Source organism: Hibiscus syriacus, unplaced genomic scaffold (assembly GCF_006381635.1).
Source record: "Hibiscus syriacus cultivar Baekdansim isolate YM2019G1 unplaced genomic scaffold, ASM638163v2 tig00000340_pilon, whole genome shotgun sequence".
Lineage (NCBI taxonomy): Eukaryota > Viridiplantae > Streptophyta > Magnoliopsida > Malvales > Malvaceae > Hibiscus > Hibiscus syriacus.
The window spans coordinates 662,444-689,228 of record NW_024061783.1 but is presented as its reverse complement, the minus strand read 5'-3'; the positions used below and the strand labels follow the sequence as shown (position 1 = coordinate 689,228).

Sequence of the window (26,785 nt, the reverse complement as noted above, 5' to 3'; positions counted from 1 at the left end):
TACCACTAGAGAAGATTAATTTAGCATTTTGAGTGTTTAAAATACAGATTTTTGAATTATAGGGCAGAGGGAATCGATACCCCCGTGAAGGGGAACCGATTACCCCTTTGAAGGGGAACCGATTCCCCCTAGGGGAACTGATACCCCCCATGCGGTTCTGGTTTTAACACGGGCAGAACTCAATATTTGCTCAAACCCTCTCTTTATTCTCTTCACATCGTTCTCCTCTCTATTCTCTCCCTATCTCCATTTTACCTCAAAACAACGTTTTTAATCGGAATTCTCTTCAAATATCATCTCCTAAACATGGAATCAACAAATCGTGCAAACTTCATCTAATCTCACTCAATCCGAAAATCTTTAAGGTATTTTCTAAACTTCTATTTTTATCAAATTTGAACATAGAACTAGTTTTAATTAGTTCTAGATTGAAATAGTGATCGGGCATTGATTGTTTAGTGATTAGAAACTAGATTTTACAACTAATTTCATCAAAAACACAAGAATTTTCCAAAATTCTTTGAAATTTTCGAAATAAAAAAATTTTCTTCAAATTATTGTGTTTTGATTGAATTATGTGTTGCTATGAAAACTATACATATATTGATTTTCAAACCTTTTTTCAATAAGTTTTTCAAAAACTTTGCCCATTAGGAGTGATTTAGAAACCTTGAAATATTGAGGAACTCAATTGAGTTTGGGATTGATTACATTGCATAAATGTGTTTTATAATTGCAGGTTATTCATTCTATTCCGATTTTCATAAACCATGTCAAATCCTAAACGTGCTAGGTCTCATCTAGCGTTCAAACCAACAACCAAATCCACCTCCAAATCCTCCTCATATTCCTGAAATTCCTATTCCTAATCCCGTTGATCCTAATATGACTATCCAAAACTCGTGCTTCAATCATCCTGGTCCTAGAAATCATCGTTTTTGGATATCAATATTTTGACTCTTACAAATTAAAGAAGAACGTATCCCTTCTCTTCAAGCTGATAGATATCAATTTAGATATCTCATCTTTTACAAAAGTGGAAATTTGATAAACTTTGTGACCTTTGACCTATAGTTTACCATCAACTTGTTCGTATCTTCTATTCTAATGCCGTTTGTATTAAAAACCGAGCTCAAACCAAACCATAGGAGTTCGTTCCTATCTAGGACAATTCTTCCATATTGACTCGGCTTACATAGCCAATGAATTAGGATTAAATATAATGGTATATCAAATGAAAAATAGTTTTTAGGTTCTCGTTATAAAAAAAGGGATAATGCGAGTGTCTTAGATCTTCATGATCGTTTTCTTCATCTAATGATTTATTGGTGGTTTCGACCATCCGGAGGTCGTTACTCACTCTTATAGCCTTGGAATTTGGTGGTTACATTGTTTCCAAAACAATATTAAAATAAACCTACCACATATTTTTGCTAAAATTATTGAAAACCGTAAAATTGTTCCTAATAAGAAACTCTGTTCATCTCTAGTTTACGGTTGCATTATGAGTAATCTATTTTCTAAAGCCAGGCTTAGAGTTGGTCTAGATGCCGTCTTTCCTCTCAAAAAACAAATTAATCTTCTTTCCTTAACAAGAGCGGGATGGATAAAGAATAAGGAAACCGGTGAATGAGTTCGATCTTCTAAGAATACTCCTGGAGCTAGTTCTTCACAAGCTCCACCAGAAGCTGACGACGATCCCGAGCTTGAACAATTAATGCAAGATATTGACGAAGCCGACGATGAGCCGGAGCAGCACGAGGAACAAGCTCAGCAAGAAGATCAAGTGCCTCCATATTTTCAATCGTTTATGGAGACATTTGATTTCCGTTATGCATTCTTGGATTCTCGCTTCACTTCCATAGAATCTCACTTATCGACTATGGAAGCACAACAATTGGAAATTCTCCGGGAGATGCGTGCAAACAATGAAGCAACCAATGCTCGTATTAATGCACTCACTCATGAAATTGAAGCTATGAGAGCTCATTTCCCACCTCCCGATCCTCCTACGGATGCTTGAACTTTGATCTTTGCTTTACTTGTTTTGATTGAACTTGGATATTTGTATTATTGTTAAAACATTTTGAATGCTTTTTGGATTGTTTATTTTTGGTTGTTCGAACTTATGTTTAATACATTTGATTTGGATTTCGTGTTATTTTGCATCTTAGACATATATGACCAATATCCATTACATATTATGAATTGATTATAAACTAATGGCTAACCTCTCTTTTGATTGTGATCTTATCAGCTTAAGCTTTATATTAGTAAATCAATTGGCTTACGTTTTTCAAAATTCTTGTTTAAAACGTTTTTATAGGGTCTTTTTGATTTAACAAAAAGGGGGAGAAAATGTTAAAGTAAGGGGAGTATATTTTCAAAATCAAAATTCATTTGAAATTAGAAAATCTTAAAAAATTTGTTATATCAAAAAGGGGGAGATTATTGAAAACATTTTGATGTTTCGATATAACAAATTAAATTAAAGAATTTTTTTTGAAAAAAGGTTTTTCTAAGTATATTCGATATATTAAATCGAATATCAAAATATTACTCAAGTATTTCAAAGTTCATTTTAAATCCTTACTCAAGTGTAAATTAAGTTTTCATCTTAAAATAATTTCAAGACGGTTTTACAAAATATTTCGAACCATTTCAAAGCCAAAATTCCAGATTGCTCAGAGGGAACCGATTCCCCCCAAGGGGGTACCGATTCCCCCTGAATGGTTTTGCTCTGAGAAAAACAGAATGCTCGGAGGGAATCGATTCCCCCCAGGGGGTATCGATTCCCCCACTATTCAACGGTCGAAATATTTGAATTTTACACTTAGGGAACCGATTCCCCATGAGGGGGTACCGATTCCCCAACGCTTCAAATAGAAATATTAATTGTTTTCACACTTAAACGGCTCAAATAACTTCATTAATGATCACCAACGTTCAAAAGTGATTCAAGGTGTATTTAATCAAGCTTAGAAGCCATTGATCAAATACAAGAAACAACAAGCAACTAGAATCAAGAGAGAATCAAGAGAAAGCATTAAACCTCAAGTTTGTGCATTTCAAGCCTATTTTTCATTCATTTTCATTTTGCTTTCAAGAACACTACTTGTACTCAATTGTATCATTCTTGAGTGTTATTTTCTTGTTCTAGAGTTGTGCAAAACAATTACCTTGTGAGGACTTCCTTGTAAGTTTGCAAATTTGTAATATTCTCTTTGGGAAAGAGTGTTCTCAAGAATTGGGGTATATTTTTGAGGGTGTTGTAAGGTTATCTCTTTGGCCTCAAAAGAAAGAACAAATTAGTGAATTTGTTGGAAAATCCTTAGTGTGGATAGCTAAGGTAGTGGACGTAGACTTTGATTGAGAAAGTTGAACCACTCTAAATTCATGTGCAATTACTTTCAATTTTCTGCAAAAGCTTCCACAAAATTTTAATTGCTAATTCACCCCCCCTTTTGGCCGATTTCGTCAATCGATTAACTCAACACATAGTTTAAATGATAAAATAGAGGTTAATCACATTATATATATCAATGTTGTATTAAAATATTTAACTTGAAATGCTCAAACCGAGCTACTTCAATCATTAAAATGATGATTGCTATTTATAGAGATTTTAAATTCGAGTACTAAAGACTTATCAAATGATCGAGGATCTCTAAAACATATACTTCTTCTGGCTTCTTCTTGTTCCACCTCCACAATTCTCTTTATAAAGACTCTCTCTTCAACTTTATTAACAAAGACTTTTTGCCAGGATGGAGCTCTGTTAGGGTTTAAAGGGGCCCCGATCCCTGTAAAATTTTATATATTCGATAGATTTTGGTCTAATAGTATTTTGGTTCATGTAAAAGTAAACTTTCAAATTTTAAAAAATATATATATAGATTTATTAATATTCAATTAAATAGAGGTCGAACTAAAGAAGGATAATATCATTCTCAATTTTTTTGGTCTAATAACAATTTAGGTCATTGTAAATTTAAATAAATTAAATTAAGTATTGTCTTATGAATTTTAAGTTTTTTTTATTAATCTGAGATGAGTACAAGACAAATATGTTCAAAGATAATCTCAACCATTTGATGTTGAACGCTCACACTCCCGATATTCCTAGTACTCGAACCCAAGACCTCAAAGAATAACAATAATTATATTACCACTGAGATCACTTGGTTTGTGCTTAAATTCAAATATATAATATTGTACTTTTCTTTAAAACTTTGCCAATATTTAATCCTGACTCCATCCTGCACTTATCCCCTAGCCTTTGCCTAATTCTTTGATTTTTCTCTTATATCTTCTCTATCTTAGTATATTATATTTTTTAGTTGCTCGCGAGCTTTTCGTGTCGAGTATCAAATAGCTCATTTCGACTCGTTAAGAATTTGAGTAGATCTCGAGATCAAATCGAGTCCATTCGAATGAGTATTTATCAACCTTTGACCAAATCACTCTCGAACAACTCATAATCTGTTTCATCTTATTAACAACCGAGGTGAACCCTCAAAAACCCCTTGGTCCCTTAGATACGATGGAATCTATAAAAAACAATATTTTATACGTGTAGACTCAATTTATCACTTTCGCTCATATCGTGTTTTTGTATCAATTTAGCCCTCAAAGTTGCTCAATTGCATCATTTTATATCTTATCTCTGACTTAAAATACTAAATTATAAACCCTAAGTTATGGGGTTAGAATTTATGGTTTAGATGTTACGAATATATGATTTAAGGTTTAAAGTTTATATTTTAGGATACGATATAGAATGATGTAATTGAGTAACTTCGAGGAAATTAAACCAATATTCCTTCCCACTCTAAAGGAAATTAATTAAAATTGGAAAATTTTAAATTACTTTTTTTTCTGCCAATTTTGACCAGAAAAGCCCAACAACTCCATTTATTTCTACAATATTACAATTATATATGCATGTATACGCACATGTATTAAAAGAGTCATGCTTTAAAATATTCCAATATGTTTGGTATAGATTTAAGGGTAATAACATAAATGGTCCCTTGACTATAGGGTACTACTTTGTTAAGTCACTTGACTATTGAAAGTTACAAAATGGTCCTTTGACTATAGATTATTGCTTTATTCAGTCCATCGACTATTAAAAATTTATAAAATGGTCACCAGACTATTGACTGTATTCTAAACTTGTCATTTTCCTTTAAAAAGTGGACAATATTATGGGTTGAACGTCAACCTGTTGATTGTGATATGATAAAATTTGATATCAGAATCTCAAACAACTATCATATCACAGCCATCATGTTAACGTCAAACTTAAACAACTATAAATTTTTTAACGAAAAAGTATGACTTTAAAACATAATAAATAGTCATGTGACCATTTTGTAACTTTTAATAGTTGAGGGACTTAACAAAACAACATTTTATAGTTAAATGACCATTTTGTAACTTTTAATAGTCGAGGGACTTAAGAAAATATTACCATATAACCGGGGATCATTTGTTCACTTTACCCTAGATTTAATAATTTAAAAATAATATCTAGGTAAAGTATATCATAGATTATTAAATTATATTAAATAAATTATTTTGGCTACTAAAATTTTAAAAATTATAAAACGACCATTAAAATTATCTAATTATTATAAAATAATTATTGAATTTTATTAAGAGAAACAAGAATCTCATATAACCTGGGATCATTTGTTCACTTTCGTTGTGATAGTTTAAAAAAAAGATTTTGTTTATTAAGAATTTTCTCTAAAAAGATAGTATTCGTGCGGACGTGTCGAAGACACGTATTACCACGACCACGACCACGACCACGACCACGACCACGACCACGACCACGACCACGACCACGACCACGACCACGACCACGACCACGACCACGACCACGACCACGACCCGAGACGAGACGAGACGAGACGAGACGAGACGAGACGAGACGGACGACGGCGGCGGCGCGCGAGAGTCCCCCTTGTTCTCTATCACTCGACAAGGAAGTGGGAAAGCCAAGCCTTAAATACCATTCCCAATAGTGTTTCCAATACTATGTGGGATTGAGCATTACCAACACTTGTTTCCAATACAATGTGATTATTCAGGAAACAATTAACAATCATGCACCTTAAAACAACTGAATTAGCAACCAATTGCATTAGTATTATACGATTAAATATGTCATAATTAAAAGTCAATCTACAATCAATCGCGATTATTGCAATTTTAAGCAAAACATTCAAAAATAATATAACTATTTAAGGCTCAATCCCACATAGTATTGGGAACAAGTGTTGGTAATCCTCAAATCCCACATAGTATTGGAAACACTATTGGGAATGGTATTTAAGGCTTGGCTTTCCCACTTCCTTGTTGAGTGATAGAGAACAAGGGGGACTCTCGCGCGCCGCCGCCACCGCCGTCCGACTCGGGTCGGGTCGGGTCGGGTCGGGTCGTGGTCGTGGTCGTGGTAATACGTGTCTTCGACACGTCCGCGCGGATACTATCTTTTTAGAGAAAATTCTTAAGAAACAAAATCTTTTTTTTTAAACTATCGCAACGAATTTGGAATATCGCAACGAATTTGAAAAATTGCAACGACAACTGTAGACTATCGCAACGAATTTGGAAAATCGCAACGACATTGTAGACTATCGCAACGCGAAATGGAAAATCGCAACGCGTCGCGATTTTCAACTATCGTAACGCGAATTTGTGATAGTGGAAATCGCAATGCGAATTAAAGATCGCATTGTGATTTTGTTGGTCATTTTCGCAAATCCAAAAAAAGTTGGACAAAATCGTATATTATCTGGGATTTTTGGTCACTGAGGTTATTTTTTCTTTTATTAAATTGCTATAAAAGTATTATTAATATTTGTAGAATTATTATAAAATGGTTATTAAATTTATCAAACTTTGACACTTATTATAATATTGCACTGATAATTTGTAATAATTTAATAAATTTAGTGACCTTTGTATAATGTTTAAAAATTAAGTGACTGTAACAATCATTTCAGGATAGTTTAATGCCTTTCAATATATTTTACCCTTAAATATTTCAATCAAAGGGTCCAGATTGTACCGACTGATACCGGATCTATCGCAATGAAGTAAGAACAACCTGTGATGATGTTCCTATCAGTTCGGTCACACGTACTGTTCCAACCTCCAAGGATGATCTCATCATTTCCTTTTCCCAAATCTACCCTCCACCAACCCATGGCTTTCCTTCCTTCCAAGACCAAAAAGGAAATTACACATCAATATTTTTTAATAAAAAATTATCACAAATATTAATTAGAGTACAAATGAAAAATATAAATTAAAAGGTTAGATACCCATCGTTTCAAAAAGAAAAAAACATTTTTTATTTTAGTTTAATTATATTTTAAAATATGATTTTTTTATGATTTTCACATACCCTTTGATTATTTAAGCACACCCATATATAAATAGGGTAAAGTATACAAATGGTCCTCCACTATAGGATACTATTTTATTAAGTCCCTTAATTATTAAAAGTTATAAAATGATCCTCTGACTATAGAATGTTATTTTACTAAGGGTCTGTTTGTTTAGCTGTAATTGGTTTTCCAGAAAATGAATTACTGGAATTTGAATTACTGGAATTTGAATTACTGGAAAATGAATTACTGGAATTTGAATTCTGGAAAATGAATTACATTCTGTAAAATGAATTACATTTCTGGAAAATGATTACATTTCTGGAAAACATCTGGAAAACGTTTTATGATGTTGGAGATGTTATTTAAACATTTTTTCGGTATATTTTAGTGAAATAAAATTTTATAAATTATATTAATTATTTATTAAAGTAATAGTACTATATTATATTTTAAAAATATTAGTATATTTTAATATCTTTACTAAAATATTATTGAAAATATATAAATAATATTATTCATTATTAATATATAAAAAAATTATATATATTATTAATAAAAATATATATCTTATATTATTATAATATAATTGATTATTTTATAATATTAAAAATATAATATTATATTATATAATATTAATAAATATATTTAAATATTTAATAATTAATATTTGATGAAAATGATATTAAAATATTTTATTAATAAATCATAAAATAAAATTATTTTGAGTATTTTTGCTTTGAAGTGAAAAGTTCGGAAAATGACTTACGGAAAATGAATCCGTAAGTCATTTACAGAAAACACAAAGGAAATTCTGTTACTAGGAAAATGAATTACATTCCGGGAAAACGAATTACGTGAAACAAACACGGGAAAACGTTTTCGGAAAACGAATTACGTGAAACAAACACGGGAAAACATTTTCCGGAAAACGAATACGTGAAACAAACACGGGAATTCGGGGAAAACCAATTCCGTAATTCCAATTATGGGAAACAAACAGACCCTAAGTCACTCAACTATTAAAAGTTACAAAAAGGTCAGCGACTACTCACTATGTTCCAAACTCGTCCTTTTCGTTAAAAATGGCAAATTTTTAAGTTGAACGTTAACATGATGACTGAGATATGATATTCGTTTGAGATTTGAGATCATATTTCATCATATCACGATCAGTGGTTAACGTTCAACTCAGAATACTGTCAATTTTTTCAATGAAAATGACAAATTTGGAACATAATGAATAATCATGTGACAATTTTGTAACTTTAATGGTCGAGGTACTCAACAAAGCAACATTTTATAGTTAAAAGATCATTTTGTAACTTTTAATAGTCAATGAACTTAATAAAATAAACCCTATAGTCGAGGGACCATTTTATACTTACCCATATATATATAATTATTTAAAAATTCCACCAACCCACTTCCTCTCTCATGAAATAAATATTAAACCTTTAAGCTTTGTTTTCTCATTTTTCTCAACAACCCCAACTTTCTCTTCCTTCCTCCTTGCATTTCACCACCAAAAGGACTGTTTCATGGAGAGGGCAAGGAGGTTGGCTAACAGGGCAATCTGAAACGCTTGGTTAATGAAGCCAAGCAATCAAACAATGGCGGAATGAGTTCCAGATCACATGTTTTGTACACTCCTTCAGGTATGTGTCTTCACTGTCACCATTTGGTTCCAAAATTACAAAAGATCAGATTTCGGGTCACAAATTCGATCCATATCTGTTGATGCATTGAAACCGAGTGATACTTTCCCCCGCCCCATAACTCCGCCACCCCTGAAGAGCAGACCAAAATGGCCGAATCGTGTGGATTTGAGAGCCTCGATTCCCTCATTGATGCGACCGTGCCTAAAGCTATACGTATAGATTCCATGAAGTTTTCAAAGTTTGATGGAGGGTTAACCGAGAGCCAAATGATTGCACACATGAAGGATTTGGAATCAAGAACAAGGTTTTCAGGTCATTCATCGGCATGGGGTATTACAACACTCATGTCCCCCCTGTGATTTTGAGGAACATCATGGAGAATCCGGCTTGGTACACTCAGTACGCCGTACCAAGCCGAGATATCCCAAGGCAGGCTCGAGTCTTTGCTTAATTACCAGACCATGATCACCGATCTCACCGGTTTGCCGATGTCGAATGCTTCGTTGCTCGACGAGGGAACCGCTGCTGCCGAGGCTATGGCCATGTGTAACAACATACTGAAAGGGAAGAAGAAGACTTTCGTATTGCTAATAATTGTCACCCTCAGACGATCGATGTTTGTAGGACTAGAGCTGGTGGTTTCGATCTTAAAGTGGTGACTGTAGATCTTAAGGACGTTGATTACAGCTCCGGTGATGTTTGTGGGGTTTTGGTTCAGTATCCGGGGACCGAGGGTGAGATTTTGGACTATGGGGAGTTTGTTAAAAATGCTCATGCTCACGGTGTTAAGGTCGTCATGGCCACCGATTTGTTGGCATTGACAGTGTTGAAGCCCCCTGGTGAATTCGGAGCTGATATTGTAGTTGGCTCCACTCAGAGGTTCGGTGTGCCGATGGGGTATGGTGGCCCTCATGCCGCGTTTTTGGCTACTTCTCAAGAGTATAAGAGGTTGATGCCGGGAAGAATCATCGGTGTTAGTGTCGATTCGGCGGGGAGCCTGCTTTGCGAATGGCGATGCAAACGAGGGAGCAACATATTCGCAGGGATAAAGCTACCAGTAACATCTGCACTGCTCAAGTAAGAGATTCATTTGTAATGAGTAATTAGTGTCATAATGCATTTGTCTTTGTATTTGAATGAATTGTCTTGTCTTTGTTTGATTTGGCATATGGTTTATCTAGGCATTGCTTGCAAAATGGCTGCTATGTATGCTGTTTATCATGGACCTGAGGGCCTAAAAGCCATTGCACGACGTGTTCATGGGCTTGCCGGGGTGTTTGCTTCGGGACTGAAAAAACTCGGCACCGTGGAAGTCCAGGGCCTGCCCTTTGATACTGTGAAGGTTACATGTGCTGATGCAAACTCAATTGCTGATGCTGCATACAAGAGTGGGATTAATCTTCGGGTTGTCGATGCCAAAACCGTGAGTGTGATTTTGTCTATGGGTTATTTCGATCAAAATATTGTTATATAATGTGAGATTACCGGGACTCGGTTGATTTACAGATTACAGTTTCATTCGATGAAACAACTACTCTGGAAGATGTCGACAAGCTTTTCAGAGTATTTTTCTGGTGGCAAACCGGTAGGTGCTAATAACCTTTTTCATGATAACGATAATGTTCTTACTTGTATCATTTTTCCTTTTAACCTTAACCCAACTTTCAGGTTTCATTCACTGCTGCATCTCTGCACCTGAGGTTGAGACTGCAATTCCTTCAGGACTAGAACGACAGAGCCCATATCTTACACACTCGATATTTAACACGTATGAAACGGTGATAACAAGATGAGCTACTTATACCAGAAAAATCAAATGTGTTACCCCAACTTCGATTTGTTTTTTTTTTCAGGTATCGCACAGAGCACGAGTTGCTTCGATACATTCACAGGTTACAGTCTAAGGATCTTTCACTGTGTCATAGTATGATTCCGTTGGGATCTTGTACGATGAAGCTCAATGCAACAGCTGAAATGATGCCTGTGACATGGCCTGGTTTCACTGATATCCACCCTTTTGCACCTCCGGAGCAGGCTCGGGGTTATCAGGTGCTAATTCGTGAATATCTCTTACCTGGAACTTATTGATACTTATTTTCTTTTTAACTCATGTAGTAAAGAGTAAATTAGATCTTGGTTTACTGAAGAATTATGGCTTTCTACTCTATTAGGAAATGTTCAATAATTTGGGTGAACTATTATGTACCATCACCGGCTTTGATTCGTTCTCTTTGCAACCTAATGCCGGTGCTGCTGGCGAGTATGCCGGACTAATGGTTATCGTGCATATCATATGGTAAGTGACAGTAACTAGCTTATAATCCTTTTCACTGAAAGAAAATTAGATCCTTTTTTTTGTACAATTCTTCTATTCATTTATGGTGATGAATACTCTTGACAAATGTTGCAGTCAAGAGGTGACCATCACCGGAACGTATGTATCATACCTGTTTCGGCACAGGGACAAATCCTGCAAGTGCTGCTATGTGTGGAATGAAAATTGTTCCTGTTGGAACCGATTCCAAGGGTAACATCAATATCGAAGAACTAAGGAAAGCTGCTGAAGCAAACAAGGACAAGTTGTCTGTCTTATGGTATGAATGATTCATTTCAACGTTATGATTTGTTTCGAAGTCCTGGAAATTGATCATGGAAATCTGACATTATTCCATTTCAGGTTACTTATCCTTCAACACACGGAGTGTATGAAGAAGGGATCGACGAGATATGCAAAATAATCCATGACAATGGAGGTCAAGTTTACATGGATGGGGCTAACATGAATGCTCAGGTCGGTTTGACAAGTCCGGGTTTTATCGGAGCAGATGTTTGCCATCTGAATCTCCACAAAACCTTCTGCATTCCACATGGAGGTGGTGGACCTGGCATGGGACCTATTGGTGTCAAGAAGCATTTGGCACCATTTTTGCCTTCACACCTGTGGTATATTCTCTTTTCAGTTTTTTCATGTTCGTTTTATGCATCTTTAAGTTTCCCTTAAAAAAAATTGCATCGAATATTTGGTTTGTGCCGGATTTCTTTTTATCGTCGGATCGCTAGCAGCCTTATATTGAATCTAGACATAACTGCGCCTGAAATCTGAGCATGTTATGTTATTAGCAATGCCTTCTTTTATTACCATTTACCACTTACATTACATTGCAAATGGCATTTAGTGGTGGATTCTTAGGCTGCAAAAACTATCTGACCCGACGTTGATTTCTTCGTAAACCTACGTAGGTACCTACAGGAGGTATCCCGGCTCCAGACGAATCAAACCCTCTTGGTACTATTTCCGCTGCTCCTTGGGGCTCTGCACTTATCTTGCCGATATCATACACATAGCCATGATGGGATCTAAGGGACTAACTGATGCTTCAAAGATAGCTATTCTGAATGCAAATTACATGGCAAAACGCTTGGAGGTACCTGCCTTTTCCCCTTGAAACTCTGTGCTTATGATCTGTAGAAATTCGACATTTATCGTAGTAAAGCGACTATTTAAATTTGAGTTTATGAGTTATTTCTCCTCGGATAGCATCAACTTTTTCATTTTCCTCTTATAATAGTTGATTTGTGTTTTTCAGAAACACTACCCTGTTCTTTTCCGCGGAGTTAATGGAACTGTTGCTCATGAATTCATTATAGACCTGAGAGGTTTTAAGGTAATTATAGTACATAAATTTTTGAACTTTCGTTTTCTTTACTCTCTTGTTTGCGTCGGCGGCTGATTTCGAACCATCATCGCTGCAGAATACTGCCGGAATAGAGCCTGAAGATGTTGCCAAACGTCTAATGGACTATGGATTCCATGCTCCTACAATGTCGTGGCCTGTTCCAGGCACGCTCATGATTGAGCCTACTGAAAGTGAAAGCAAGGTATGGTTTCACCGATGTCTAACCAACATTCAGTATTCCTCTTCTTTATCTCTCGAGCTCATGTTCGATATCTATTGCAGGCTGAGCTGGATCGGTTCTGCGATGCTCTTATATCCATTAGGGAAGAAATCGCTGAAATCGAGAATGGAAAGGCCGAAATCCACGACAATGTTCTGAAGGTGAAAATGGCTTGTTCCGAAACCATTTCCATTTCCCTTTTATAGTCGACAAGTATACTGCCGCAAGCATAGGTTTTCATGACCTTTGTAATGCACATGCAGGGAGCCCCTCATCCACCATCGGTGCTCATGGGAGATGCATGGACAAAGTCGTACTCTCGTGAATACGCCGCCTTCCCTGCTCCCTGGCTTCGAACTGCTAAATTCTGGCCTAGTACAGGTATGTTTGAACATCCTCGTCATGGTCTCGTAATCGATTCTCTCTTCGATCTCTTTTTCTCGTAACATCTACGATATATTTAATTGGCTTTCCCTGCATAATATCGGATCACTATGTTGACCATGAATCGGCATGTTATACTTACGATCAAACTCTTTGCACTGCTTACCAGGACGCGTCGACAATGTATACGGCGACCGTAACGTCATCTGCACCCTTCTTCCGGTATCGCAGATGGTCGAAGAGGCGGCGGCAGCCAATGCCTAGTCCTCAATCTACGTTGCCACTGAAATCAACATCTTCTTTTCCATGAAAAAGGGTTCCAATTTCGTTATTGTTCACGTACAGAAACTATTCAAGCATGAACCATTTGAGTTCAGTTCAAATCTCAATTTGATATGGATGAAATGATTAAATACCCTTCTTTGGACCAAAAATTTTAAAATAAAAATAGTAAAATGAGTTATTTTAGGTGAAATAATTTTATTATAAAAATACTTTTATTTTTCATAGTTTTATATAATTTTTAAATAAAATAACTGAAAGTATTATTCAAAATAGTTAAGTACACAAATGGTCTCCAACTATGAGATATTGTTTTGTTGAGTCTTCCAACTATTAAAAATTATATAATAGTCACTTGACTATTCATATGTTTCAAAATCGTCATTTTCTGATAAAAAATAATGATAATATGAGTTGGACATTAACATGCTGACGGAGATTCGATAAAATCTAATCTCGTAATCTCAATCGACTATCGTATCTCAATTAGCATGTTAATATCCAACTCACACAATCATCAATTTTTAATGAAAATGATGATTTTATAATATATGAATAGTCGAGTGACTATTTTATAATTTTTAATACTCGCAAGACTAATGAAGCAACACCTTATGATCAGGGATTATTTGTGTAGTTTACCCTAATTAAAATTTAAACACAAAATTCTTTAATATTTGATCTATATTCACTTGTGCTTAGCGATTTATCTATGTTAATATTTTGATTGATTAAATAATATTTTTTGATTAACTTAGATTAATTTGCCAACTTGTTCTCCAAGTCAATGTTTTACAAAGGGGTAAAGCATCTTTTAGTCCATGAATTTGGAATTTATTTAATTTGATCCCTACATTTTTTAAATCATCACTGGTCCCTTAAGTATGGTGGCATTACATAATCTTATAATGAAACTTCACAAGAAAGGGAAAAAAATATAAATTCAATGACTATTATGAACCCAAAAAATTCAAGGACCAATCTGAGAAAAACTAAAAAGTTTAAGGATGAAATATTACTTTAACCAATTAGAAATTTTTTCTTCTATTTTTAATAATAGCTTTGTTCGTTAAACTTCATTTTTAATTATTATTAGACAAATTTTATTTGTTTTGGGTTCATAGGCAAAGCTATCCGTCACAAAAAATAAATAAAAATCAAAGGGTAAAGTACACAAATGGTCTCTTGACTGTAGGGTATTACTTTATTGAGTCCCTCGACTATTAAACGTTATAAAATGGTCCCCAACTATAAGATATTGCTCTTTTGAGTCCATTGACTATTAAAAGTTACAAAATGGTCACTCGATTATTCATTGTGTTCCAAACTCGTCATTTTATGTTAAAATATCGATGACAGTTTGAGCTAAATGTTAATCTGTTGACTGAGATATGGTAAAATCTGATCTTAGAATCTCAAACGACTATAATGTCTCAGCGAATAGGTTAATGGCCAGCTTAAGCTGTCATCATTTTTCTAACGGAAAAAGACGAGTTTGAAACGCAATGAATAGTCAGATGATGCTTAAAACCCTATCTCTAACTTAAAATCCTAAATTATAAACCTTAAGTTGAGTTTAAAGTTTAATGTTTAGGGTTTAGATGTTATACATTATGCTTTAGGGTTTTAAGTTGGGAGTAGGGTATAGAATGATGTAATCGAGCAGCTTCAAGGGTTAAATTGATGCGAAAATACGATAGACGCGAAAGTGATAAATTAAGTCTACTAAAAAGGCAAAAGTTATCATCTTGCCTATTATTTAAAACAATTTATGTTGTTATCTATTTAAACATGCTAATGTATTATAATAATTAAGGGATCCAATTATAATAAATTAAAATGAATGGATTAAATTTGAAGTTTCAACATGGTGGTGAAACTAAGACGACAATTAGACCAAAAAGTTAATTAGCCTTGAAATGAACGTATTATTTTGTGTGTGTGAATTGGAGGGAATCGGTGTGCGATTAATTTAAAAGTAATGTCAATTACGGGTAGCTTAGCGGAAGAAGAGTGCGCAGGTTAAGCGAATATGTTTTGAAACTAGCGGGCGTAGATTATGTTGGGAAAACGAGTTATTTCCCACATGAACGTAGTTTTAAAATTGACTTAAAATGTCAAGATTAAAACCATCAAAGGTTGCACAGCGGATAAACCTGTCAAACTATTGAATATTGAAACACAATGGAAAAGAACCGAATAAAAAACAATAAAGGAGAGAACACCCCAAATTTACGAGGTTCGACGAGAATATCGTCTACTCCTCGGGCACCACACCGGATGATAACTTCACTATATCGCCAATATTACAACAAATTGAATTCTTTGGAATTCCCAAAGTGGGAGAACGAAGAATACAAGAGGAAGAGAGAACCTGTTTTTGGGGTTATTTCTAATGGAAATAATTAGGCCTATTTATAGTTGAGTTTCAAGAACAATATGTTCAAAGTTTGGCCACCTACCAAAGAATTTTTCAATGTGTACAAGTTAGCCACCAAATATGAAATTCACATGTTCAAAGTTTGGCCACCAGATGAAATTTCTAATAAGTTGGCCACCAACCAAGATGAAATTTCCAACTTGTCAACTTAATTTCTAGACAAATCTAACAAATATCCACATTGGCTTGAAATTACCAAGCCTACTCAACTTCTTCAACTCCCCAAATTTGTAGTGCCTCTAATTGCGCTCACAAGCGCCACACACCCGAAGATGTTCATACTTTCAGGACGTTAATCAAGTTCAAACAATGATTGAACTTGATTACTGTTACCACCTTGGTCTTCATATCTGCAGGATTTTCTGATGTCGTAATTTTCTGAAGTATAATCTTTCCTTCTTCAAAGATCTCCCGCACAAAGTGATACCTCAAGTCGATATGCTTAGTCCTTGAATGGTAGACTTGATTTTTCGCTAAGTGAATAGCGCTCTGACTGTCACAATAGAGACTAATGTGACTTTGAACAACTCCCAAGTCTTCCATCAACCCGTTAAGTCAAATTGCTTCCTTTACAGCCTCTGAAACTGTCATGTATTCTGCCTCTGTAGTAGACAAGGCCACCGTAGATTGCAATGTAGACTTCCAACTTACTGGGGCTTTAGCAAGAGTAAACAAATACCCAGTAGTTGATCGACGCTTATCCAAATCACTAGCATAATCGGAATCAACATATCTAACCATACACTGACCAAGTGCTTCATCCTGTTCAAAAACTAAACCAACATCCACAGTTTGTTGGAGATACCGTAGAATCCATTTCACAGCTTGCCAATGTCCTTCTCCAGGATCATGCATGTACCTGCTCACAACTCCAACTGCTTGTGAAATGTCAGGACGCGTACACACCATTGCATACATCAAGCTCCCAACTGCATTAGCATATGGAACTTTTGCCATATACACTCGTTCTTCGTTAGTTTTAGGAGATAATTGAGAACTAAGTTTCAAATGAGAAGCCAATGGGATACTTACATGTTTGGTATTTTCATTCATGCCAAAACATTGTAATACCTTTCTCAGATACTGATTCTGTGTTAAACAAAGCTTCCCTCTCTGTCTATCTGCTTATCTCCATACCAAGAATCTTCTTGGCCTCACCTAGATCTTTCTCTCAAACTCTTGATTCAACTGAGCCTTTAATTTGGTCTATCTCCTTTTGACTCTTCGAAGCAATCAACATATCGTCAACGTACAAGAGAAGATAAATGAAAGATCCATCTTTGAGCTTTTGCAATACACACAATGATATTTGCTTCTAGTATACTCTTGCCTCCTCATAAAGCTATCAAATCGCTGTACCACTGCCTCGGAGATTGCTTCAATCATATAGCGATTTGTTCAGCTTACAAACCATTTCTCACAACACCATCTTGTATCCTTCTGGTTGTGTCATATAGATCTCCTCTTCTAAATCACCGTGCAAGAAAGCCGTCTTTACATCAAGTTGAGCTAGCTCCAATTCAACTGTGCTACCAAGGCCAACAATATTCTAATGGAGGAATGCTTCACAACAGGGGAAATACTTCATTGTAGTCGATTCCCTCCTTTTGAGCGTAGCCTTTAGCTACCAACCGTGCCTTGTAGCGAACATCTTTCTTGTTATGAGATCCATCTTTCTTTACAATACCCACTTGCATCCAATGGCTCTTTACCTTTCGGTAATTGTGTCAGTTTCCAAGTGTTGTTCTTTTGGAGAGATTGCATTTCTTCATCCATGGCACTTTTCCACTTATCACTTTCCAAGCTTTGTTGCTTCTGGTAAGTGATAGAGATATCATCATCAACAACTGGAAGAGCATAGGCCACCATATCAACAATCGAGCAGGTCTACGAATTTCTCTCCTTGGCCTTGTAACTGCAAGTGTTTCTGGGTCTCCAATGGTTCTTGGGTTTGAACCTCTTCATCTTCTGATTATTCTATTGGAGTTGAAGAATCAACCGCATCAACTTCTGGGATCATCGTCTGCTGAAACTCCATCTGTTTTGGAGTATGCTCCACCTGCTGTGGAGTACTACTTGTCTGGACAGCTTCACTTGTTACCTTCTTTACTAGGGCAGATTCATCAAAGGTAACATCTCTGCTACAAATTACCTTCTTGTTGTCTAAACACCAAAGGCGGAATCCCTTCACTCCATGGGTGATTCCCATAAAGAGAGCCTTCTTTGCTCTCGGATCAAGCTTGGATTCCTTCACATGATAATAAGCAGTGGATCCAAATACATGTAAGGAATCATAATCAGTAGCAGGTTTTCCAGACCATACCTCCAATGGTGTTTTTCCTCCTATCGCTGATGACGGCAGACGATTAATGAGATAGCCAGCATATGTCACAGCCTCAGCCCAAAATGCCTTGCCTAACCCAGCATTAGACAACATACATCGAACTTTCTCCAATAGTGTTCGATTCATACGCTCTGCCATCCCATTCTGTTGTGGTGTATGTCTAACAGTGAAGTGTCGAATAATATCATACTCACGGCAAACGTCAAAGAATGGGTCACTTATATATTCCCCTCCATTGTCCGTCCTAAGATGTTTGATCTTTCTACCAGTCTGGTTCTCGATCATATTTTTCCATTTCAGGAAAATTTGAAGCACTTCATCTTTAGACTTCATCGGATACACCCAAACTCTTCTGGAAAAGTCATCTACAAAAGTTACAAATAATGGTTTCCTCCCAAAGGCGATGTCTTTGAAGGACCCCATACATCTGAGTGAATATAATCTACAATACCTTTTGTATTATGTATAGTGGTGCCAAACTTCACTCTCTTCTGCTTTCCCAGAACACAATGCTTGCAAAAGTTCAATTTGCAAGCCTTTGCACCTTTCAACAATCCTTTATTTGCCAGAATTTGCAAGGATTTCTCTCCAGCATGTCCCAACCGCATATGCCACAACTGAGTTGCGTCCAAATCATCACCTCCGGAAGCTGCTACAACTACTCCAATAATTGTACTACCTTGGTAGTAATACAAATTATTTTTCCTGATGTCCTTCATCATCACAAGTGCGCCATATGTGACTTTTAAAACTTCATCTCTCATAGTGACTACTGAGCCTTTGGATTCTAAGGCTCCCAACGAGATGAGATTTTTCTTTAAACTGGGCACGTATCAGACATCCATCAGAACTCTGGTTGATCCATCTTGATTCTTCAATCGAATTGAACCTATCCCAATAGTTTTACTGGCATTGTCATTGCCCATATAAACAACTCCTGCATTTAGTTCCACTAAATCGAAGAACCACTCCCGATTAGGGGACATATGATAGGTGCAACCCGAATCTAATATCCACTCATCGGAATGGAATGTTGTTGATGAAGCAACCAATGATACGTCAGAGTCATGTGCATCATGCTCTGCAACACATGCATCTGGAGCAGCTTTTCCTTTCTTCTTCAGCTTCGGACAATCTTTCTTCCAATGGTCTTTCTCATGACAAAAGGCACATTCATCTTTTCCCAGTCTGGACTTCGACTTTGATCTCCCTCTCCACTTTGGCTTTTGACTTTTCGAGCGACCTCTTGCCACCATGGCCTCTGCTGCTTCGTACTTGCTCTCCTTCTTGGTTTTCTTCCTGAGTTCATAACTATACAAAGCAGCAGTTACATCTTTAAGGGTAACATTATCCTTACCATGAAGTAACGTTGTCTCAAGGTGCTCAAATTCATCTGGAAGAGATGACAACAACATCAAAGTCAAATCTTCATCTTTGAAGGTTTCATCCATGCTAAATAAGTCTTCCACTAGCTCATTGAACGCAGTGATGTGTTCATTCATACTGGTGCCTGGTTGATAATCAAATCTGAACAATCTTTTCTTCATGTGGAGACGATTCTTAGAGCTTTTCTTCAGGAATTTTTCCTCCAAAGCTTTCCACATCTTACTTGCAGAAGTCTCGTTCTTGTAGCCATACTTCTGCTCCCTGGAAAGACAAGATCGAATCGTGCTGCACTCCAAACGATTGATTGTTCCCCATTCTTTCTCCTTCCATATATTCGGGCTTTTCTTCCTTAATGGCGATGTCTAGACCTTGTTGGAATAAAGCGTCTAACACCTCGCCTTGCCACATGCCAAAATGACCGGATCCATCAAACAACTCCACCGAGAAATTTTCATTTGACATCACCCTCCTCACCGGTCCAGATGAAGAGCTTGATGTCTCAACTGATCCGTATTTTGGCATTTTAATTCTAACGAACAATATTCAATATTACGAACTGTATCTTTTCAGCAACGGAACCACCAGGATAACCTCAACCGAAGCTCTGATACTAATTATTGGGGAAAACGAGTTATTTCCCACACGAACATAGTTTTAAAATTGACCTAAAATGTCAAGATTAAAACCAACAAAGGTTGCACAGCGGATAAACATGTCAAACTATTGAATATTGAAACACAATGGAAAAGAACCGAATAAAAAATAATAAAGGAGAGAACACACCAAATTTACGAGGTTCGATGAGAATATCGTCTACTCCTCGGGCACCACACCGGATGATAACTTCACTATATCGCCAATATTACAACAAATGGAATTATTTGGAATTTCCAAAGTGGGAGAATGAAGAATACAAGAGGAAGAGAGAACTTATTTTTAGGATGATTTCTAATAGAAATACTTAGGCCTATTTATAGTTGAGTTTCAAGAACAATATGTTTAAAGTTTGACCACCTACCAAAGAATTTTTCAATGTATACAAGTTAGCCACCAAATATGAAATTCACATGTTCAAAGTTTGGCCACCAACCAATATGAAATTTCTAATAAGTTGACCACCAACCAAGATAAAATTTCTAACTTGTCAACTTAATTTCTAGACAAATCTAACATATTAAGCCTGCAGATAAAATTCAATACAAAAATAGAAAACACCGAAAAAAAAACAATAAACAAAATTTAAAAAAAATCAAAAGAAGAAACGGCGAACGGAAAACCGTTGATGATCGATGCCGGAAATGAAGCATCTCTTGCGGAAACTCCACATCGGCGGTGGTTTAAATGAGCACCAACGATTGGCGGAGGTGCAGCCGGTGATCAGCTCCAGTCCGAGTCTGAGTCCGAGTCCGAACGTGACGGGACAAGGAACGACGACGTCTTCTTCTTCTTCGGCATCTTTGGTTGGTTCAGATACAATGGGGAGAATCGGGGCCATTGAATTGGTCGGGGGAGATCGAAAGGCTGGGGATGAGGTGGATTTTAATTTACTGGAAGAAGAGTTTCAGATGCAATTGGCTTTGGCGATCAGTGCCTCAGATCGACGCTGCTAAAAGAATTAGCCTCGCCGGCCCCGTGCCCGAAGCCAACGCTTTAATTGAGTTATTCTCGCTTCGTTATTGGGTAATATATTCTTTTTTGTTACACATATTTGAAAGATATTGCTATTTTATTCATTTATAGGTTATCGGGAATATTGCAGTTCTTGTTTGAACCGGTTTTAATATCCAACTTCCTTTTCCCCCTCTTATATGATTTGGTCGCATTTCATATTTTCTAGTATGTTTATTTATTTCCCTTTTGTATTCTCCATTATTCTTGGATTGATTCTGATAAGAAACTCAATTGTTCAAGAGTTCTTTTTATTGTTTCTGTTTACAAATGTTTTTGATTTGCATGTCAAGACTCAAGTGCCATTAATCTTGCTACTTCTATTAATTGAAGTTTTGCTAAATATAGCATCGGTACTTCCTTCTTGGTTTTTATTCATTTTATCCAATAATTGCTCATCTTTTTACTACTTGAAGTTTTTCTGTTCACTTGTCAGCTATGGGTTGTGTTTCTATTATTTGAAATTTTCCTTTTATCTTTAAGCTCTGCTATATAATGCGAGTCTTTTTTAATTATAGCTAATTGGGTAACTCTTTTCCTGATGGTTTCTTTCCATAAACTTTACATGTATGTTTCTTTGAGAAGAAGTATATTTTTCATTAGTAGATATAGTGTCTCCTTTCCTGTTATTATGATTCTACTTTATTTTTCTGGTTTAATTATTTTGGTAGAATATTGTTAGGAAATGCTGATATGGATATGAATACTAGTTGATGTTAGTTTTTGTTATGGTTTTCCTCAGTTGGATTAGCTGTACAGGCTGAAAGGTTCCTGTTCCTGTTCATGTCTTCAGTGAGAAGTGTCAGGACCAATTAATTGTTTTATTCCCCTTTCTTTTTAAAAAGGAAAACTAATTCATATGTTGCGTGCTATTTGCAGAACTACAATGTCGTAAACTATAATGAAAAAATTGTGGATGGATTTTATGATGTGTATGACATTGCACCAACGCTTGGTCTGGAAGGAAAGATGCCATCTTTGGCTGATCTTCAAGCAGTATCAGTTTCAGAAAAGGTTGATTATGAAGTAATATTGGTTAACCGGTTGCTTGATCCTGAATTGCAAGAGCTCGAGAAAAGAGTGTATAACATATATGTGCAGTCCCGAGCTTTAGGCCATGGCCTGGTTTTGAGTGACTTGATTCAGAAGATTTCTGAAATAGTTGTTTACAGAATGGGTGGTCCAGTAGCTGATTCTGAAGAAATGCTGAGAATGTGGACCTTGAGAAGTTCTGAGTTACGGAATTCTCTTAACAGTATCATTCTTCCATTGGGAAGACTTGATGTTGGACTTTCGCTCCACAGAGCCCTGCTGTTTAAGGTTTTAAATCAACTTATTTCCATAATGTTAAAATTAGCCTATGACAGGATTGTGTTTTCCTTTTAGCTATTCAGAATATCCTGCCACTTTTTACATTTTTCCCTGCATTGGTGATGAATGTCTCTGGATCTTTTTTAAGAGAAATTGTTTCCTGCTCCTGCTTTTAGGTTCTAGCTGATAGAATTAATCTTCCATGCATGCTCGTCAAAGGGAGCTATTACACCGGTACAGATGATGAAGCTGTGAACTTGGTTAGAATCAACAATGGAAGGTAGTTTCCTCCTTCTGACATCTAGAAATTCTTCTTTGATTTTAGTAACTATCCACTGCATTTCTAGAACTTGTGCACATTGGGGCCTTTTTTCTTGAATTATTTCCTCAACGTGTTGCCATACATGTTAAAAAAATTGTTCGCACCTGTTCTTAGTTGATATTTCCCCCTTTATACTAAATGCACATAAGTCTTTGTATATCATTTTTAGTGCCAACCTGTCCTCTGCTTTATGCAGTTTTGTTTTCTGGCCAATGTGAAATTTTTTATTTTGTGTTGGCACAAGTTTTGATGATGTACAATTATCTGAAATAATGCAGTGAATATATTATTGATCTGATGGGTGCTCCCGGAACACTTATTCCTGCTGAAGTACCTAGCTGCCGGCTCCTAAAGTCTGCACTGGATGTAAGGGGCTTTAATGAAGCTTCTCAAGGTTCGTGTTTGGTACTTGACAAAGAAATTGATAATTTGGCAGTTTCAGCTGCTTTAAATATGGGAATTAAAATTGGTGTCACGAGGGCAGCAAATGAAGATCTGTCAGACAAATGAAGATGGGAGGGACTTTGCCAGAAGAGATGTTGCCGAGAGATCTGAGCAGGAGTTTGGGAAGCTTCTTCCCTCAGCACCTAACTATAGTGATGCCTTTTCTGACATTCATGAAAAACCTTCATCAGCGCAAAAGAGAAAGGTTAAAAATGTTTCAAAGTATGTTATTAGCGCAGCAAAGGACCCGGAGTTTGCTCAGAAATTGCATGCAGTTTTATTGGAGAGTGGTGCATCACTTCCTCCAGATTTGTTCATGGATATTAGTTCTCAGGATCTTAGTGAACAAAGTATGCCCAAACAAGTAGTGAAAGGGACAAATGTAGATGCTGCTAGCTGTAATTCAAATTTGTTAAGCAATGAACATTGTCTTGTATCCACTGTAATGGAGGCTTCAGAAAATATTAATTCCAATACGAGGCTAAAGCAAATGACTAAGCACCGAAAGGAGTTAGAAACTAATGTGATAAATGCTAAAGTTACATCTGATGCTTCAAATGAGGGATTTCTTCTTGGTAATTCAGCTGATGATTGGATACAAGTTCGTAAGTCTTCCTTCTCTGCTAATGGTTTTTGCCAAATACAGCCAGAAAATGTCTTGGCCATTGATGAGAAATTAATACAGAGGACTTCTGGTACTGGTTTCAATAAAGAATCTGCATTGGAATTGATTGAAACCACAGATAGTGATTTGCTTCCGGCTAGCAATGGTCGCAGTGAGAAGATTTCCCCTATGCTAAGAGAAGCTTCAGAATGGGAAATTCCATGGGAGAATCTTCAATTTGGTGAACGCATTGGTATTGGTAAGGTTTCATAATAGTGCAATAAATCTTGATCATTTTAATACATGCCCGTCGCTCTGCTTTCCATTATTTGTTTTAGTTTTGGGTGACATTTTTTGATTATTAATGTGATACAGCTTGTAATCCAATTAAACAAATTCTGGCGGGATGTCCTGGTTTCTCTGTTTATAGTGGATGGACAGTATGAAAAGCTGAATGTAATCAGCAAAAGATCTATTAACTGTTTGACAGTGCATCCTACTCTCGAATCTCAGCTTAACCTATCATTTATCAGTATATATTGTATCTCTGCCTACACTGGCATTCAGTTTAGCATACTTCTAGAGGCCAATCCAGTATGGTTCATATTCTATCTGAACAGGATGGTGCAAGTATTCTGGATTGGGTAGCTGCAAATTATGATTGTGAAATAAGTTATGCCTACTTTTTGGTGCTATTGATTTAAGAAGAGAAGCTAGCTTAACTGTTTGAATTCTTTATATTCATGTTTAATTGTATCTATTCATACTCTTATATCTTTCATAATTAGTAAATGAGTAAATGAACCTTGTTTGCATTCTGTTTTATTTGTCACGGGCTATGTAGCTGCCATTTTGAACTTCATGTTGGTTTCCTTCTAGTTTTAAAGGATGAATCCTGAAAATAATCTTAAATCTTGTACCCTGTAGTCTGTGCCGATCAGAATGTTGTCCATGTTTTGTCCTTATGCCAGGTTTTTGATACATTTACTGCAATGTATGGTACTTGGTGCTTGCATCTTGTGCTTTTCTGTGTATGAAAACGAGGAATCCTTCTCTAGGTCTGAGTTTTCATTTATAATCAGATAAATTTCTGAATCTCTCTATTGTTGATCTGGTTTCTATTGAGAAATTGATTAATTTAAAACGACAAGGTTGGTCATCCCGTCTTAATTTCTTCTTGCCACTCCCTCGTTATGCAGGGGAAGTTGTATAAGCTGCTGCATCGATCCAATATTCAACTCAATGAGAAAAGAAGAATGCGAATGGCTCGTGATGTGGTAGGAACCACAAGTGCATAAATTACTTTCCCCACTCGGACCCTCTTCCTTCCATGCTTCTCCCTGCATGTGTTTTCAAATAGTTAAAGTGGAGCTTTTTTGTCATTTGCAGGCAAAAGGAATGAATTATTTGCACGCAAGCAATCCTACTATAGTGCATCGAGATTTGAAAACACCAAACCTCCTTGTTGATAAGAACTGGGTCGTAAAGGTTCTTATCCCAAAACTACATTCTTCCCAAGCATCTTGATTTTGCTTATAGTTTATTTAAGCAACTTTAACAGATTGCTTTATTTTCTACAGAAAAGGTGCCTCTCAATTTCCCCCCGATTTGCTTCTCTGTTCAGGTCTGTGATTTTGGGTTGTCACGCATGAAGCATCATACTTTCCTATCCTCAAAGCCTACTGCTGGAACGGTAATATTCGTAAATGATAATCTCAATGTTGATTTTTTTGTTTTGTCTTGCTTTCCTGTTTCTCCAAATCCATCATATCCTTTTCTTGAAGTAAAAGTTTGTTGTTGAACTGCAGCCTAAATGGATGTGTTATGGTTTAGGATAGAATGATAGAAGAATTTTTTAGGGATTTAAGAAAATAGAGAGAATAGGTTACAGAAAGTGTGCATTTTCATTTCATAAGATAAAATCCTCAAAGATTCTGGGTACAATTATATATAGACAGTACCTCCAGCTGGCAATTCAGCAATCTAACAAATTAACCGTCTAAAATGATGACTCACCCTTCCATCCCTCACTTCTGACTTAGATCCAGACCTGCCCCACCCTTTAACTCATAAGCCTACTGATATATTAATTGGGTCTAAGTAATAAAGCACAGTTACCTTATTAACCCATACCCAATCCCGTATGACCCATTCTCCTGTCCTTATTTTTGCCTTTCCCTCTTCAGATAAAACTTCAATCCCTAATCCCCTTCAATCCCTAATTCCTTTCTCTCCTCTCCCCCTTTCTGTTGATGATTCCCCAACTTCCTTCTTCGATTTTTTCCCCAAATTAAAACCTTCAAACCCTAACTCCCCTTCCATCGTGACAATACCTCCTCCATCAAACGATCCTTGTCCGCAAGGATCGAAATCGGGAAACTGGTTCTGCAACACTGAAGCATCTTCCCACGTTGCATCATTTGGTCCCATGTTCTTCCACTGAATCAACAGTTGAGTAACATTCTGCTTCTGTCGTGTCACCACGCGTCGGTTCAACACGGTTGCTGGGTAAATTTTCAATTGACCATCTGAAGATGTTTCAGGAGGATTCAGCAAGATAAGTCCCTGTTTTCCGATTCTCTTCTTCAATAAGCTAACATGAAACACTGGATGTAATTTAGAATCATTTGGCAATT

At 36.3% G+C, this 26,785-nt stretch overlaps 1 protein-coding gene, 1 long non-coding RNA gene and 1 pseudogene across 2 annotated transcripts; all 3 read left to right on the top strand.

The window, feature by feature from the left end:
- The first annotated feature begins 8,820 nt into the window (after window positions 1–8,820).
- LOC120200871 lies at window positions 8,821–13,697 on the top strand (annotated as a pseudogene).
- A 7,392-nt stretch (window positions 13,698–21,089) lies between these two features.
- On the top strand, window positions 21,090–24,797 carry LOC120181203 (probable serine/threonine-protein kinase SIS8). The gene is made up of 7 exons (XM_039186403.1): window positions 21,090–21,387; window positions 22,211–22,260; window positions 22,348–22,788; window positions 22,956–23,059; window positions 23,380–23,495; window positions 23,581–24,413; window positions 24,525–24,797. Exons 1-7 carry the CDS (start codon window positions 21,090–21,092, stop codon window positions 24,795–24,797), a joined length of 2,115 nt encoding a protein of 704 aa, XP_039042334.1.
- A 561-nt stretch (window positions 24,798–25,358) lies between these two features.
- LOC120200891 lies at window positions 25,359–25,836 on the top strand. The gene is made up of 3 exons (XR_005523609.1): window positions 25,359–25,426; window positions 25,539–25,637; window positions 25,774–25,836. It is a non-coding gene; the product is annotated as an uncharacterized LOC120200891 (long non-coding RNA).
- Window positions 25,837–26,785: the final 949 nt, after the last annotated feature.